Source organism: Molossus molossus, unplaced genomic scaffold (genome assembly GCF_014108415.1).
Source record: "Molossus molossus isolate mMolMol1 unplaced genomic scaffold, mMolMol1.p scaffold_m16_p_3, whole genome shotgun sequence".
Taxonomy (NCBI): domain Eukaryota; kingdom Metazoa; phylum Chordata; class Mammalia; order Chiroptera; family Molossidae; genus Molossus; species Molossus molossus.
The window spans coordinates 98,116,442-98,129,062 of record NW_023425366.1 but is presented as its reverse complement, the minus strand read 5'-3'; the positions used below and the strand labels follow the sequence as shown (position 1 = coordinate 98,129,062).

General features: G+C 55.9%; 1 protein-coding gene across 3 annotated transcripts in view; it reads right to left on the bottom strand.

Moving 5' to 3' along the window:
- Positions 1 to 599: 599 nt before the first annotated feature.
- Positions 600 to 12,621, bottom strand: part of CUX1 (cut like homeobox 1) — a 363,160-nt gene continuing 351,138 nt past the window's right edge. For all 3 annotated transcript variants that reach the window (XM_036278819.1, XM_036278820.1, XM_036278818.1), the window contains exons 15-23: positions 9,269 to 9,396; positions 8,674 to 8,740; positions 7,820 to 7,932; positions 4,673 to 4,789; positions 3,649 to 3,732; positions 3,001 to 3,057; positions 2,519 to 2,599; positions 1,692 to 1,756; positions 600 to 1,435 (exon numbers count right to left, since the gene is read on the bottom strand). In XM_036278819.1, coding sequence (XP_036134712.1) covers positions 1,366 to 1,435; positions 1,692 to 1,756; positions 2,519 to 2,599; positions 3,001 to 3,057; positions 3,649 to 3,732; positions 4,673 to 4,789; positions 7,820 to 7,932; positions 8,674 to 8,740; positions 9,269 to 9,396 — 782 coding nt within the window. In that variant the 3' untranslated portion in view covers positions 600 to 1,365. The remainder of the gene's footprint in view (positions 1,436 to 1,691; positions 1,757 to 2,518; positions 2,600 to 3,000; positions 3,058 to 3,648; positions 3,733 to 4,672; positions 4,790 to 7,819; positions 7,933 to 8,673; positions 8,741 to 9,268; positions 9,397 to 12,621) is intronic.

Below are 12,621 nucleotides of genomic sequence, written 5' to 3'. Positions count from 1 at the left end.
TTTCAGGCCACCTGGCCAGTGAGAGAATGCCAACCACCACAGACTAAGAGGAAGCTCCTTGTCTGGGTGGGTGGAGACCCACATGAGGGGCCTGGGCTGAGGCCAGGCAGCCCAAAACCTTGGCTCAGAGGTGTCGGTATGCAAGGCTGACACTCAGGGCGCTTGGTGGGCATGGGCTCCATAGTGCCAGGGGCAAACAGGACCCCAAGGGAAAGGGACGTGGAGGACATGGAGAGACACAAGAGCATGGCTCCTGGGCACAGAGAAGGAAGCAGAGATTCCCCAGGAGTTGATGTCACATATCCAATACATGTTACACATTCAACCACAGTCTGATTTTTTTTTAAAGGAATGTATTTCTCTTTTTGATTGGGTTGCTGGTCTGCTTAAGAGAACTCAGACACTGTAGGTTTGTGTTTCAGCAAAGCTCTGGACCCAACCATGGAATTTCTGGATGGAAAAAGTGGGAGAGACCTGTGTACAGGGGCTGTGCCCTGCATCAGCAGAGTAGCTGAAAGATATAACCTCAGCTCCCAGTGTGTTGCTGCAGGAACCCACCAGCCTCTCATATTCCCAGTCACAGGGCACAGGCACCAGTGTGGATGCAACCATATGTTTATTCAAAATGTGGAAAGCTGAACACGCAAGCACAAATTTAACTTAGGAAGATCTGTCAGTGGCCCCAAGGTGGCCAGGCCAGGATGTTCTGCTTGGCCGAGAAGCACCTGGGCCCCTCAGACCAGTCTTTGGGTCTGAAGAGCCCATGGCATGTGGGTGTGCTCACTGGAGACTCCTCACCTAGAAGCCAGAATACCTTGCTAAAGAATAAAGCAAAAATCATGGTGGGTCTGGGGGTAGGATAGAGTATGACAAAGGTAGGCCTTGGGGGGGAGAGGGATAGACTCAGAGACTGCTGGCCTGCAAAGGAGGGTCCTCTACACCTTGGGAGGTGGTGGTGGATCCTAGGGCAGCCCTAGGGGATCCCAGAGCCTGGCACAGAGAGGCCTAGGGGATCCCAACTGGATTAACCATGGCCAGAAACAGTGGGAACTCAGTATCACAGCCTCTCTGTCAGTAGAGCTAGTGGTCACACTGTGGACAGGGCCCAGGCCAGATCACCAGCCTGAGATGGGGCTGAGGGACCTCTTTGGCTCAGGCGGGCTGGGCCTTGGGACTTTCTGGACCTAGGAGGCCTGAAGTGACAGACATTCTTTAAAGGGGGCCTAGGACCTCTGGCACTGTTGGGCGGAGGGCAAGGGCAGTTTCCATGGGGATTCTCTAGGGAAGCCTGTCATTAGAAGCAGCTAAATAAGCAGGGGCGGGGAATGCAGTCATCACTGTTGTGAGGGGGGAGGCCCTGAGATGTCACTGCCACAAGTCACCGGCCGCTGCCCCGTTGTCATTCTCGTGGAACTTGTGCAGGTGATCGGCAAATCTGTGGGGCACAGAAAACTTTGCTGTGGCTGAGTATAAGAAGGAGAGAAGTGTGTGGTAGGGTGGGGTGGGGGAGGTGGGAGGCATAGAAATCTCCAGGGTCATGCACCATGTGATGGGATGGGGGCTGAGATCAGAGGGCATAGTGGGGGGCTGTGGGGTGGACCAGAGTTGAGGCAATGGTGGAGGGATGAAGGACAGGGAACAGAGGAAGAGCTCAGTGTGGGACCATGGTGGGGCTCAGGGGACATCCTCACTTCTTGGCGCAGAAGGTGGCACAGTCCCTCTCCACGCTCTCACTCCATGCCAGCTTGTAGAGAACCTGCCAGGCGGAGACATCATGAACTGCCTCTCCTGCCTCCCAGCCACTCCTGCAGTCTATCTACCTCCCCTGGGGCAGTTCCCATGGCCCAGACCCCAGGCTGGTGGGCCTTAGAGATGCTTCTGTGCGCACCAGTTTCAAGGGTGGTTAGACAGGCCTGGACACGGAAGTGCCATCCCTAACATTTTTGGGTGTACCACTGGCAGGGCCAGGACCTGCTGGGCCCTGGGGTCAGAGTTGCTCAGGCTAGCGACATAGGGGACATCTTGACTATAGCCTCACTGGGGCTGGGGCGGGGGGAGTGGTCTCTGAGGCTAGAACCCTCTCCCCCAACTCAGTGGACGTGTGGGCATCATGGCCTCTGCAAGGGCTGTGCCACTAACAGGATGTCCCTTCTTTGAGCAGCCCACCTGCCTGTCCCTTTCTAAGTAGACTTAGAAAGACCCCCTTTCCTGCCTTCCTCAGACTCCCACAGCAGTCCTTCTCTCTACCAAGCCCCTCAAAGACCGGGCCCTGGATGGAGCCAGCCAGGCCTCTTCCACAGAGGGGCAGGACTGCTGCCCCAGCCAGAGGGCCCAATGAGTGGGCTTGTCATCCCCAGGATGGGCTGAGGTCCTTGAAGGGAAGAGAAGTGGCCAAGAGCAGACAGTGAGGGTTTGGGATGGCCTAGGTACCAGGTCACAGTACCAGGGTCCCTTCTGCCCCTGAGGGGGTCAGGGGAGCATGGTGAATGCATCCCTGATCGCCCGCCTAGACACTCACCAGGAAGACCAAGCAATGCAGGAACAGTGTGTAGAAGAAGCCAATAGTGCGTGCCATCTTGTTGGAGAGAACCAGTCGCCCCTGAGGAGCAAACAAGGTGTGGAGTGGGGATGGGACAAGCTCCACCCACTCCTGCAGGGCTGCCTGGGGCTCCTGCAGAGAAGGCCCCAGGGCAGCACAGAGAGGGGAGGGCAGGCAGCTGGCTCCCATTCCACTGTATAGGCCAGGAATTTGGGCCATAGGAATTCTGCAGCAGGATTCCAGAATCTGCTATGAGAGGAGCTGTCTTCCAGGAGAGGGACCCTGTCCTGGATCATATAGCCACTCTTGGTAGGGCCTGTAAGGGGTCATTGGGGTCGCTGGGGCTCTTCCAGCCTGGGCTGGATGGCAGGTGATGAGGTAGCCCTTCAGGGTTGATGTCTTTGGAGGCCCAGAGACAGAGCTCAGGCCTATCCCTGGTGGGCACAGAGGAGGGGACTCACCATGCTGAGTGTAGCCTTGTCCCAGGGGCTTAGGCTCAGGTACTTCCGCTGCCGCTCCTGAAGTGGGAGGGATAATGAGAAGACCCCAGAGGACCCCCACAGGCCCGGGCTCACTACAGAAAGGGACTCTGACCAGCTGTTCCTGTAGAATACCAGGGGGCTGCCAGGGGCCTGCCTTCCTGGTACCCAGTCCTCTTCTGTGTGACATCCCAAGTTCCTCCCAGGAACAGCTGCCTCATGCTCTCTGTGGTGGCCCATTCTGCCTAAGGGAAAGTCTATTGGCAGGGCTTCTATGGCCTGGGAGGTGGGGGAGGGGAGTTACACTAATGGAGGGGGGGTACTACAGGTGACCTGACACTGGGAGCTCTTTGCCTGTCTGCCTGTTACCCCTCAACCCCGAGTGTACACCTGAGGTTAATCCATTCACTGTCACACAGCCATCAGGCAGGTGTTCCTGGTACTCTGGGCCCGCCCCAGGTGGACCCTGGGCCTACATGGCACCAAAGTGGGCATGCAGGCTGCCCTGGTGGTCTGTGTGTGGAGTGAGTGTGAGGCTGGGCTTCAGTGAACGGACCGGGGCTGCTGGAGTGGGCAGTAAGGGAAGGCTGAGGCCAGGTGAGTGGGTGGGGTCAGGCCAGGCTCACACACCCGCTTGCTGAAGGAGGAGAAGGGGTCCAGGCGCTCCTCATACTGGGACGAGTACCGCAGCTCTGTGTCATCGCTGCCACCACCCTGTGTGGGGAGAAAGGATAGACTCAGTCATGAGGGCCCAACGGAAGGCCTGGGCTGAGGGATGGCAGGCTGGCAGGATCAGGAAGGAACCTCAGCAGCACAGTGAAGGTGGGGAAAGGGGCCCACAGTGACGGTGTAAATGCAGCTGGAGTCCAGAGGCACTGCACAGGGTCCGTGGTCTCCCATGAGGTCAGGGCCTCAGCGCCTCAGGGCAGGGAGGGGGAGCTAATGCCCAAATGAGGGCTGCAATGTATAAAACAGACAGGCTGGGCCTCATGCAAGGAGGTGAGTTTGGAGGGGGTTTGCTGGGAGTGTGTGGGGTGGCTATGGGGAGCAGGTAGGCACCTCAAAGACGAGAGAAACCCCAGCCAGCCACCTGGTGTGTGTTATTGGTTTGCACGGAGTCTGGGCGCCCTCTGGTGGCCTGAGAACGGCTCCAATGGGTGGAATGAGGGTCAGGGGCTGAGGCCCACACCAGAAGTGTCGCTGCTTGCTCCCCCCCACCGCACCTTGCATCTGTTTCTCCACAGTTACAGAAGGTTTCCTTGCATGAGGGTTCCCTGTGAGGCCTGAGGGCTGAGAAGCCATTGGCAGTCCTCTTGGGCCCAGAACCAAGTGAGTAGGTTTCTGCTGTTCTCTTGATTGTTTTTTTGGGATGTTGAACTAAATTCTGGTATGGTTTTTAAACCAATGTAAGTTTGGGTCCCCTGCCTCTTGGTGTGCCTCACCACCTTCTGGTTGGTTCTGATGAATGAGCCTCCACCAGTGCCCCACTGTGGGGGGCTCTCCCAGCTTAGGGAGGACAGCTGGCAGGCAGAGGGGGCCAGATGGCCTGGTACTGCCCAGCAGTTCAATGCCCCGGCCCCTCCTGCCTCGGAGTGCCCGGACACCTCTCTCCCGGCCTGGTACACCTAGGGCTGACACTGGGGAGGGTACTTACTCGGCCAGGGTAGCTCTGCAGAAACTTGATTTTCTCAAAGAGCTTGATGTTGTCGGCACGCAGGCTGTCCAGCTCGCTCTGCAGGGCTTGGATGGTGTGCTGGGCCAAGTGGCTCTCCTGTGGGCAGGCAGGTGGGGGGTGGGCAGGCAGGGCCAGCGGTAGAAGGGGTGATGGGAGAGGCCTCTCTGCTGGCACAGGTACTGTTCCGCTACCTGGAGCCTTTTCTTTGACCTACTAAGACCCTGCTCACAGTTGCCTGATCTGGGAAGTCTCCCTTTTCCTCTGGTGACCTCACCTCATACAGAAGTCACAATTCTTGGGTCAGGTTTCATCATGTTTTGTTTATATAATTATCAGCCTTTAAAAATTATTATTGAGATATAATTCATCTAACATAAACATCACCATTTTTAAGTTTACAGTTCAGTTTTTTTTTAGTAGCTTCACAATTCCATCTCTACTAATTCCAGAACATCTTATCACCCCAATAAGAAACCCCAACCTGTCAGCAGTCACTCACCATTCCCTCTTCCCTTGTCCCCTGGCAACCACTGATGTACTTTCTGTCTCAGTGGATTTACCTATTCTAGACATTTCATGTAAATGAAATCATATACTGTGTGATTTTAATGTTTGTCAAGCTAGGGGCAAGCTAAAATGGGATCTCATTTTTTCAATTTATTCAAATGCTTAAATAGGTGTTAACAAAAATATGTTTTTCTTGATTTTAGAGAGGGAGACAGATAGAAACATCAGTGAGAGAGAGACATCAGTCAGCTGCCTCCTGTACTCCCCCTACTGGGGATCAAGCCCACAACCTGGGCACATGTCCTGACAAAGAATCGAACCAGCAACCTCTTGGTGCATGGGACAATGCTCAACCACTGAGCCATACCACCTGGCTTAAGTAAGCGTTTTATTCACATTGTTAAAAATTCAAACAGGACTTGCCTTGGCTGGTTTGGCTCAGTGGTTAGAGCATCGACCTGCGGACTGGAGAGTCCAGGTTCCCATTAAAGGCATGTACCTCAGTTGTAGGTTGTCCCTGGCCCTGGTTGGGGTCGTGTGGGTGGCAACCACTCAATGTGTCTCTTTCACATCCATGTTTCTCTCTCTCTCTTCCTCCCTCTCTATCTGAAGATAAATGCAAAAATGTCCTCAGGTGAGGATAAAAAAAAAATTCAAACAGGACTAAAAAGGACATGGTAGTATGATCCCCCCTCCCCCAAATTAAACAGAATTACCAAGTGATCTAGCAATTCCACTTCTGGGGACACACCTCAAATAATTGAAAGCAAAGACTTGTAGAGATACCAATGTTCCTAGCAGCATTATTCACAGTAGTCAAAAGATAAGTAACCCAAGTGGTCATAACAGATGAACAAAGAAGCAAATGTGGTCTATCCATACAATGGAATATGATTCAGCCATAAAAAAGGACATTCTGACACATGCTACAACATGGAGGAAGCTTGAGGACATTATGCTAAGTGAAATAAGCCAGTCACAAAGAACAAATACTGGATGAGTCCACCCATATGAGGTACTTAGAGTGGTCATTCACAGAGACATAAGTGGAATGGGGCTGGGAAGAGGAGAACGGGGAGTCAGTGTTCAATGGGTGTAGAGTTTCAGTCTGGGAAGATGAAGGGAGTTCCAAGGTGGATGGTGGTAAATATATTTAATGTCACTGAACTGTACAATTAAAAATGGGTAAGACGGTAAATTTTATGTGTGTTTTGCCACAAATTTTACAAAGGACATGAAAAAATGTCTAGATTTTTAAAGCAAAAGGTAGATATTTAACACTTACATTTTCTCTTCCATTTAATTTATCGAGAAGCCTTCTTTTAAGGGCTGCACAGCACCGCACTGCGTGGCTGTCTCTGGTTCCCGATGGCATGTGGGTGTTCCCAGTCCACTGCCCATGCAGGCAGCTGTGAGGGGAGCGTCCCTGACCACCCCTCGTTTGAAGCCTCATGAGCCTGGATCAGAGGGTCCCATTGGGTCTGGCCCACCTTGTCACCAGACCAGCACTGGGCCTGGCCCGCAATGGGCTCTCAGTGAATGTCTGCCTTCCCTGGTCTGAGCCTGGAAACTCCATAGCGGGAACTGAGTTTGGAGTGGAAAGGTCTAGAAATTCCACCGTCAGCAAAGCAGTGGCTCTTTGAGAAGGATGGAAACCTTCCTGGCTCCTGTTCCTCCTGGGAGACCAATCAGGGAGGACTTGGCTCTATGGGATAGGGGGTCTGCAGAGTCCCCAAGGCCAGGATGGCGCCACCTCTGGGTGTTCCCCTGGTCTGTCACTGGGCCCTCTGCACTCTGGATCCAGTGTCTATTCCTTCTGTGGGGACACTCTGGAGGCTTTAAAAGAGATAGTGTGCTCCTGGTTCTTTTACCCTGTCTCCAACTCTCTGCTGTCCTGTCCCTTCTCTTCCAGGAACACAGCCATCCATGTATCAGCAATGTCTACGTGGAGGCACCTCACATTAAAGGCCATGCATCTGGACCGGTCGCCTTTGCTGACCGCCCCTTCCTCATGGTACCCTTCCAGGAAGGCCAGCAGCCAGGCGCTAAGCAGCCAGTCAGCTCTCTCGACCTCATGGAGCCTTGACATCCCTAGACTGTGCATCTTTATCCATCTCAAATACCCTCCTCTCTCCAACCTGCCCCCGCTTCTCCAAGTCCCCCACTTGGTGTACATGTTTCTTCCTGGATGATGGTGACCATTCCCAAGTCATCTTCCTGGGCCAGCTTCTGTCCTGCATTGGATGCCCAGGTGATCCTTCTTACCCTCCATCCTGGCAGTGTTGCTCCCCTGCTTAAATCCTTTGCTGGTGCCCCAATCTGGCTATAGGACACTTGCCTGGCAACTCTGTCTTCCTATTGCAGCCTGGGAATGAGCTGCACTCCCTTCTGGCTTGTCCCCTGTCTCTGCTCATGTAGTCTCCTCTGCCTTGGGTGTCCGATTCCTCTTTCAAAGCCCAACATGGCACAACCTCCTCCAGAAAGCCCTCCCTGAATGTACAGAACAAATCTAATCCCACTGAAATTTATGGTCTGTGACACATCTTTCTCCCCCAAGCCTGAGTGTCCCCCATAGTCCTCAGGTCCAAGGAGCGTAGGGGAGGGAAGCATGTAACTCACTGCCTCCAGCTCCTGGTTCCGGGCCCGGAAGCGCTCTCTCTGGCTGGAGATGATGGAAAGCAGAGAGTCCACCTGGCCCTCGGGGAGGGTGCCACTGGCTGGTGCTGATGGTCCTAGGAGGTAGGGGAGAGTGGCTTGGGGTGGCAGGAGTCAGAGCCTGGCAGGGGGCCCTCAGGTTGGGTGGTCCCAGCCCCGAGGGAGCTCTGGCCAAGTGCCATGGAGTGGAAGGCACAGGGTGTCTGAGCACAAGGTGCTAAGAGGTCAGGGAAAGGTGACCTGGGGAACAGGGAGGGGGGTAACATGAGAATAGGGGCTGTGGGAGGGGAGACCCTTGCCTACACTGTCTGAAGGCCAGGCCCCAGAGCCCCTACCTACCCTGTTACTCTCTACTTGGATCAAAGACCCTTGCACCTGTCAGTCTGGGCCCCTCTGCTCCAGGGGAAGCAAAGGAACTCTGAGGACACTGGAAGCCATGAGTATCCCCCTCCCCAGGTTCTGGCTTCAGCACTGGAGGAGGCCTACTCCCCTCCAGTGCCGGGAGCTCTCTGGCTGCATTTCCACGCCAAGGCCTCCTTGGGGAGCTGACCACCACCCACCACCCCTCTATAGGCCACTGGAAGGGCCAAGAGGGGGTCGCCTTAAGGGGGCACGTCAGGCTAAGGCGTAAAAGGGCAAGTGGGGAGCTCACCCCTCCTTAATGTTGCTGCTGCATGGCTTGGTGGGGGACCCTGACTTTCTTTGGGGGACGGGCCATGCTCTTTGGAATGAGGGCTCTGGCTGCATCACCTCTTCTCCCTTGCCCACTCCCAAATGGCCCATGGCTGCACTGGTGGGTCAGGTTGGCCCCTCCTCACCATAGAACAGGGCAGTGGCCTCCTTGATGGGCTCTGGGATCTTCTCCAGGCCATGCTCAGCTGCACCCTGCAGGTGAGAGGAAGCGGGGGAGGCACCTTCATATGTGGCATTGAACATACCCTTTCAAAGTGCCAAGCAAATGGGGGGCAAGGAGTAGTTGGGGTGGTCGGGTGGCAGAGGCAGGCACAGCACTGGCCACAGGAGGGCCTGGAGAGGCTGCCTCTCACAGGCCACTCAGCCCCGATGGCTGGCACAGGCTGGGCAACCCCAGCCCTGCCAGCCAGCCTGCTGTGTGCCCTGGGTTAGTCCAGCTTCCCCCCCCCCCCCCGAGCCCGATTTCTTCATTTATAAAATGAGGGGTGATGTGATGACCTCCAAGGGCCCTTCAGGCCCCAGCCTCTCATGATCAGAGGTCCCAGGGCAGAGGTCCAAGCCAGTGCCTGCACAGGGTGCTTTGAGCCAGTCTGAGGATGCCTGACTCTGCCCTGTGGCCTGGTACCCTGAAATGGGCCTTCAGGTGAAGTAAGCAGGCAAAACCCAGAGAAAGAGCCCCGAGTAGGTGGTGAGGGGGGAGGGAGTAGACGGTGGGCTCACCTCGGCATCTGGCCGCTGGATGGACTGGATGGTGCTGAGATCTTGCTCCAGGCGGGCGATCAGCTCCCTCTGCTCAGCCACCGTGGCCATGGCCTCGGTGACATGGACCTGCAGCTCTGCACAACGCCCTGTAGCCAAAGGAATACGTGACCATCAGAGGGAGACTGGTGGGACCCATGGTGCCTGTCCCCTCTGTCTCCCCACCCACCAGTCAGTAAGCAGGACTCCCCAGGAGCAGCAGGGAAGTGCTGGCTGCCCCCTCCCCAGCTTCCACTGCCTGAAGGACCATCAGTAGAGCAGCCAGCAGGGTCAGGGGCACTCCTGGCCCCAAGAACTCTCTATGCTCATGAAATTCCCTGGGTAGGGGAAGGAGCCCACGTCAAGGATTTAGGAGCAACAGGTCCACCCTGGCTCTGCCATGACCAGCTGGGCCAGCCCCCTTCCCTCTCCAGGCCTCACTTTGCCTTTGTCAAGCAGGGCAAGGAGGTTGAACACAAGGGGCCCCAAGTTTCTTCCAGGGCTGCTGCCCCCGGTCAATGACCAGAGGAGGCTTGGGGGTAGCATGGTGGAGAAAGATATGTGAGGTGCAGTGGGGGGTGGGGTCCCACTTCTCGAGCTGACACCTGTGGCCCCTCACCCAACAGGCTCCAGCACAGTGGTAGGGATGGAGTGGATTCCCAGGAGTCCCCTGACCACCGCCCTGTCCCTCTCTCCTCCGTCCAAGTGCTCAGTGTCTTTACCACAAAGCAAATCCATGTTGTTCCTGCTGCCCTTTTGAAAGGTGGGAGAAGTTGGGGCATTCTCCCAGCCCAGGCCCCGTGGGAACATTTAGCAGCCACTGACAAGGAGGACAGCCTGTAATGGCTTGGAAGCCAGGCAGACCCAAATTTGAGTTCTACTTCTGATTGGCTGTGTGACTCTGGGCACCTGAATTGCCTGGTCTGGGCCTCATTTATAAAATGGCGACAACAAACCTTTCTCAGAGCCCCGGAGAGGGAAGGGAAGCTCAAGTCCTGAGGCACACAGCGCTGTCCTTTGGGGAGGACTTCATGGCCACCAGGGGGCACTGTCGCTTCAGAAATGCCCAGAGGCCTCATGCTGTGCAGTGCCAGCAGGACCCCTGTGCCTTCCTGGTGGACCCAACCTTACTGTGCACCTGCTGACCAGCTGGCTAACCCAGCCTAGGGCAGGGGCAGGGGCAGCTGGCTTCATCCCTACCTGCTTCATCTCCTAGATGCCCATTGTACACCAAGCCCCTTACACACCTCACCACAGTCTAGTCAGTCAGAACAGATGATTCCCATTTACAGATAAACTTCCCAGCCTAAGGCCAAATCCCAGGGTGTCCACCCCGGCTACATATAAGCCCTTCCCCACACCAAGGGAAGGCCTACTGGTTCAGATCCTGAATAGATTTCTTTCTTCAGACATCATTGAACCCCTCTTTGTACCTGGAAGGTAGGTGGTGTTGGCAGAAGTGAGGGGGCCCAAGGTGGAGTTGGGGGAAGAGGCTGGACCAGAGGCCAGTGCCGAGTCAAGGAGGGAGGCCTGTGGATAGCAGGGTTGGGGTCTGGCCTACAAGAGATTTAAGCAGACCCCATGGGCGAGAGGCCAAGAGAAACCCCAAATGCCATTACCCACTAGCCGCTGCACCATGCATGCTTAGGAAGTGAGGTGGACAGAAGTTGGAGTGAGATGTGGGAGTGGAATTTTGAGAGGGGACAGTTCTGGTCACTGGGTATCAATAAAGACAGCCACAAACAGGAGCAAATTGAAAAATGGTGTTGGGACTGACCCCGTGGGGGTGGGTAGACAGACCTCAGTACAAGTGGAAGGTGTGGAGCCCAGAGAAGGCTCAGGTGCATAGCAGCCCACTTTCAGGGATAAGGGCCCCAGGGACGGAAGGGACAGGGAAGAACCTATGGAGCAATGTACTGCTGTCCAGCAGGGCGAGCCCTTGTCCCTAGAGGAGTGCACGCAGCATTGTGCGAAGAAGCATGGCATGTGGGCTGCGTACAATGCCAGTGAGGTGACTCCTCAGACTGCTTATCTTGTCTGTCACTAGCCTGTGGCCACCACAGCATGGTCTCAGCCAGGACCCTGGGATAGGAGTGACCTGCAGCTCCTGAAGCCATCTGTGGATACGGGAGTGGGGTGGGCATGTGGTGTTTCCGGTGTACTTGTGTCTATCTGCTGCGAAAGGGTTGGCACACAGGTCCCTGCCCAAGCACACGTGACATTGAGTGTGCGAGGGCCGACAGCAAACCCTCCATCCCAGGCAGCCCAGCCAGCTGGTCAGGGTACTTTGTTAAGCTGGCCCAGAGAGCCTGCTGCTGCTGCAAACGCTCCCAGACATTGGGTTAGCCGCTAAGTTGACCTCAGGGGGTGCAAGGCTGAGTGTCGGGGTGGCCATCCCTGAGGAGGTGGCTCTGGGTGAAACTGTGGGCTGGCTGGCATGCACTCACAGTAGGCAGGAAGGATGACTGCCCATGAGCCCCAGGGAAGAAGCTGCGCAAGGCCAGGTAGTGCAGGTGATGGGCTAAGACAGAACGAAGGCCCTGGGCAGGGGTGGGGGACTTGAGGCTGCAGTGGCAGGACCTGGACTTTTTCCAGGAGCCCCTCTGGATCCCAGCTGTGCCCTGTCATTCCACGCTGGAGGGATGAGAAGGCCAGGGGACTGATCATGTGGGCATCCCTGAAGGAGGAGCACGCCTCCGGGTCCTGGGACTGGCCTGACACAGGGAAGGGGTGAGAAGCAGTGTGGTTTGGCTCCAGTGAGTACGCCATGCCAGTGAAACACTAAGGGGACCTGTGTGTGGGGAGCTGGACCTACAGGCCTGAGGCTGGAGATGCAGGCCGGTGAGAGCTCGGGGCCCAGGGCTGGCTGAGCCCTGCCCAGCAGCAGACACGGAAGCCCAGAGTACTGCAGTGAGAATGACCAGAACCTTCTGGAATGCCCACACTTTCAGAGGTGTCCTGGAAAAGACCCGGAGAAGGGGAGGCAGGAGGCGGGATGGAAATCAAGAGAAAGTATATTATGGCACCAAGTTGAATAGGGACTATCAACAGGTAATAGGGGTCACCGGTGTCTCAGAAAAGGCCGAGTGAGATGAGAGCTGGAGTGAATCTGCTGGTGAGAGTTTGGTCAGGGCGGTGGTAGAGCGAGGAGCAGCAGGGGGTGGAGGAGGGACCTGGGACCACTGGAGACAGAGGCCAGATGGGGCAGCACAATGGGCAGAACCTGGTGTAAGGGGTGTGCTCAGGAGTATGAGCATGCAGAATGGAGTATCTGCAGCCAGGGGAGAAGCCTGTGGAGGGGGGAGGGGCTGCATCTAGGAGAGGGGGGGCGACAG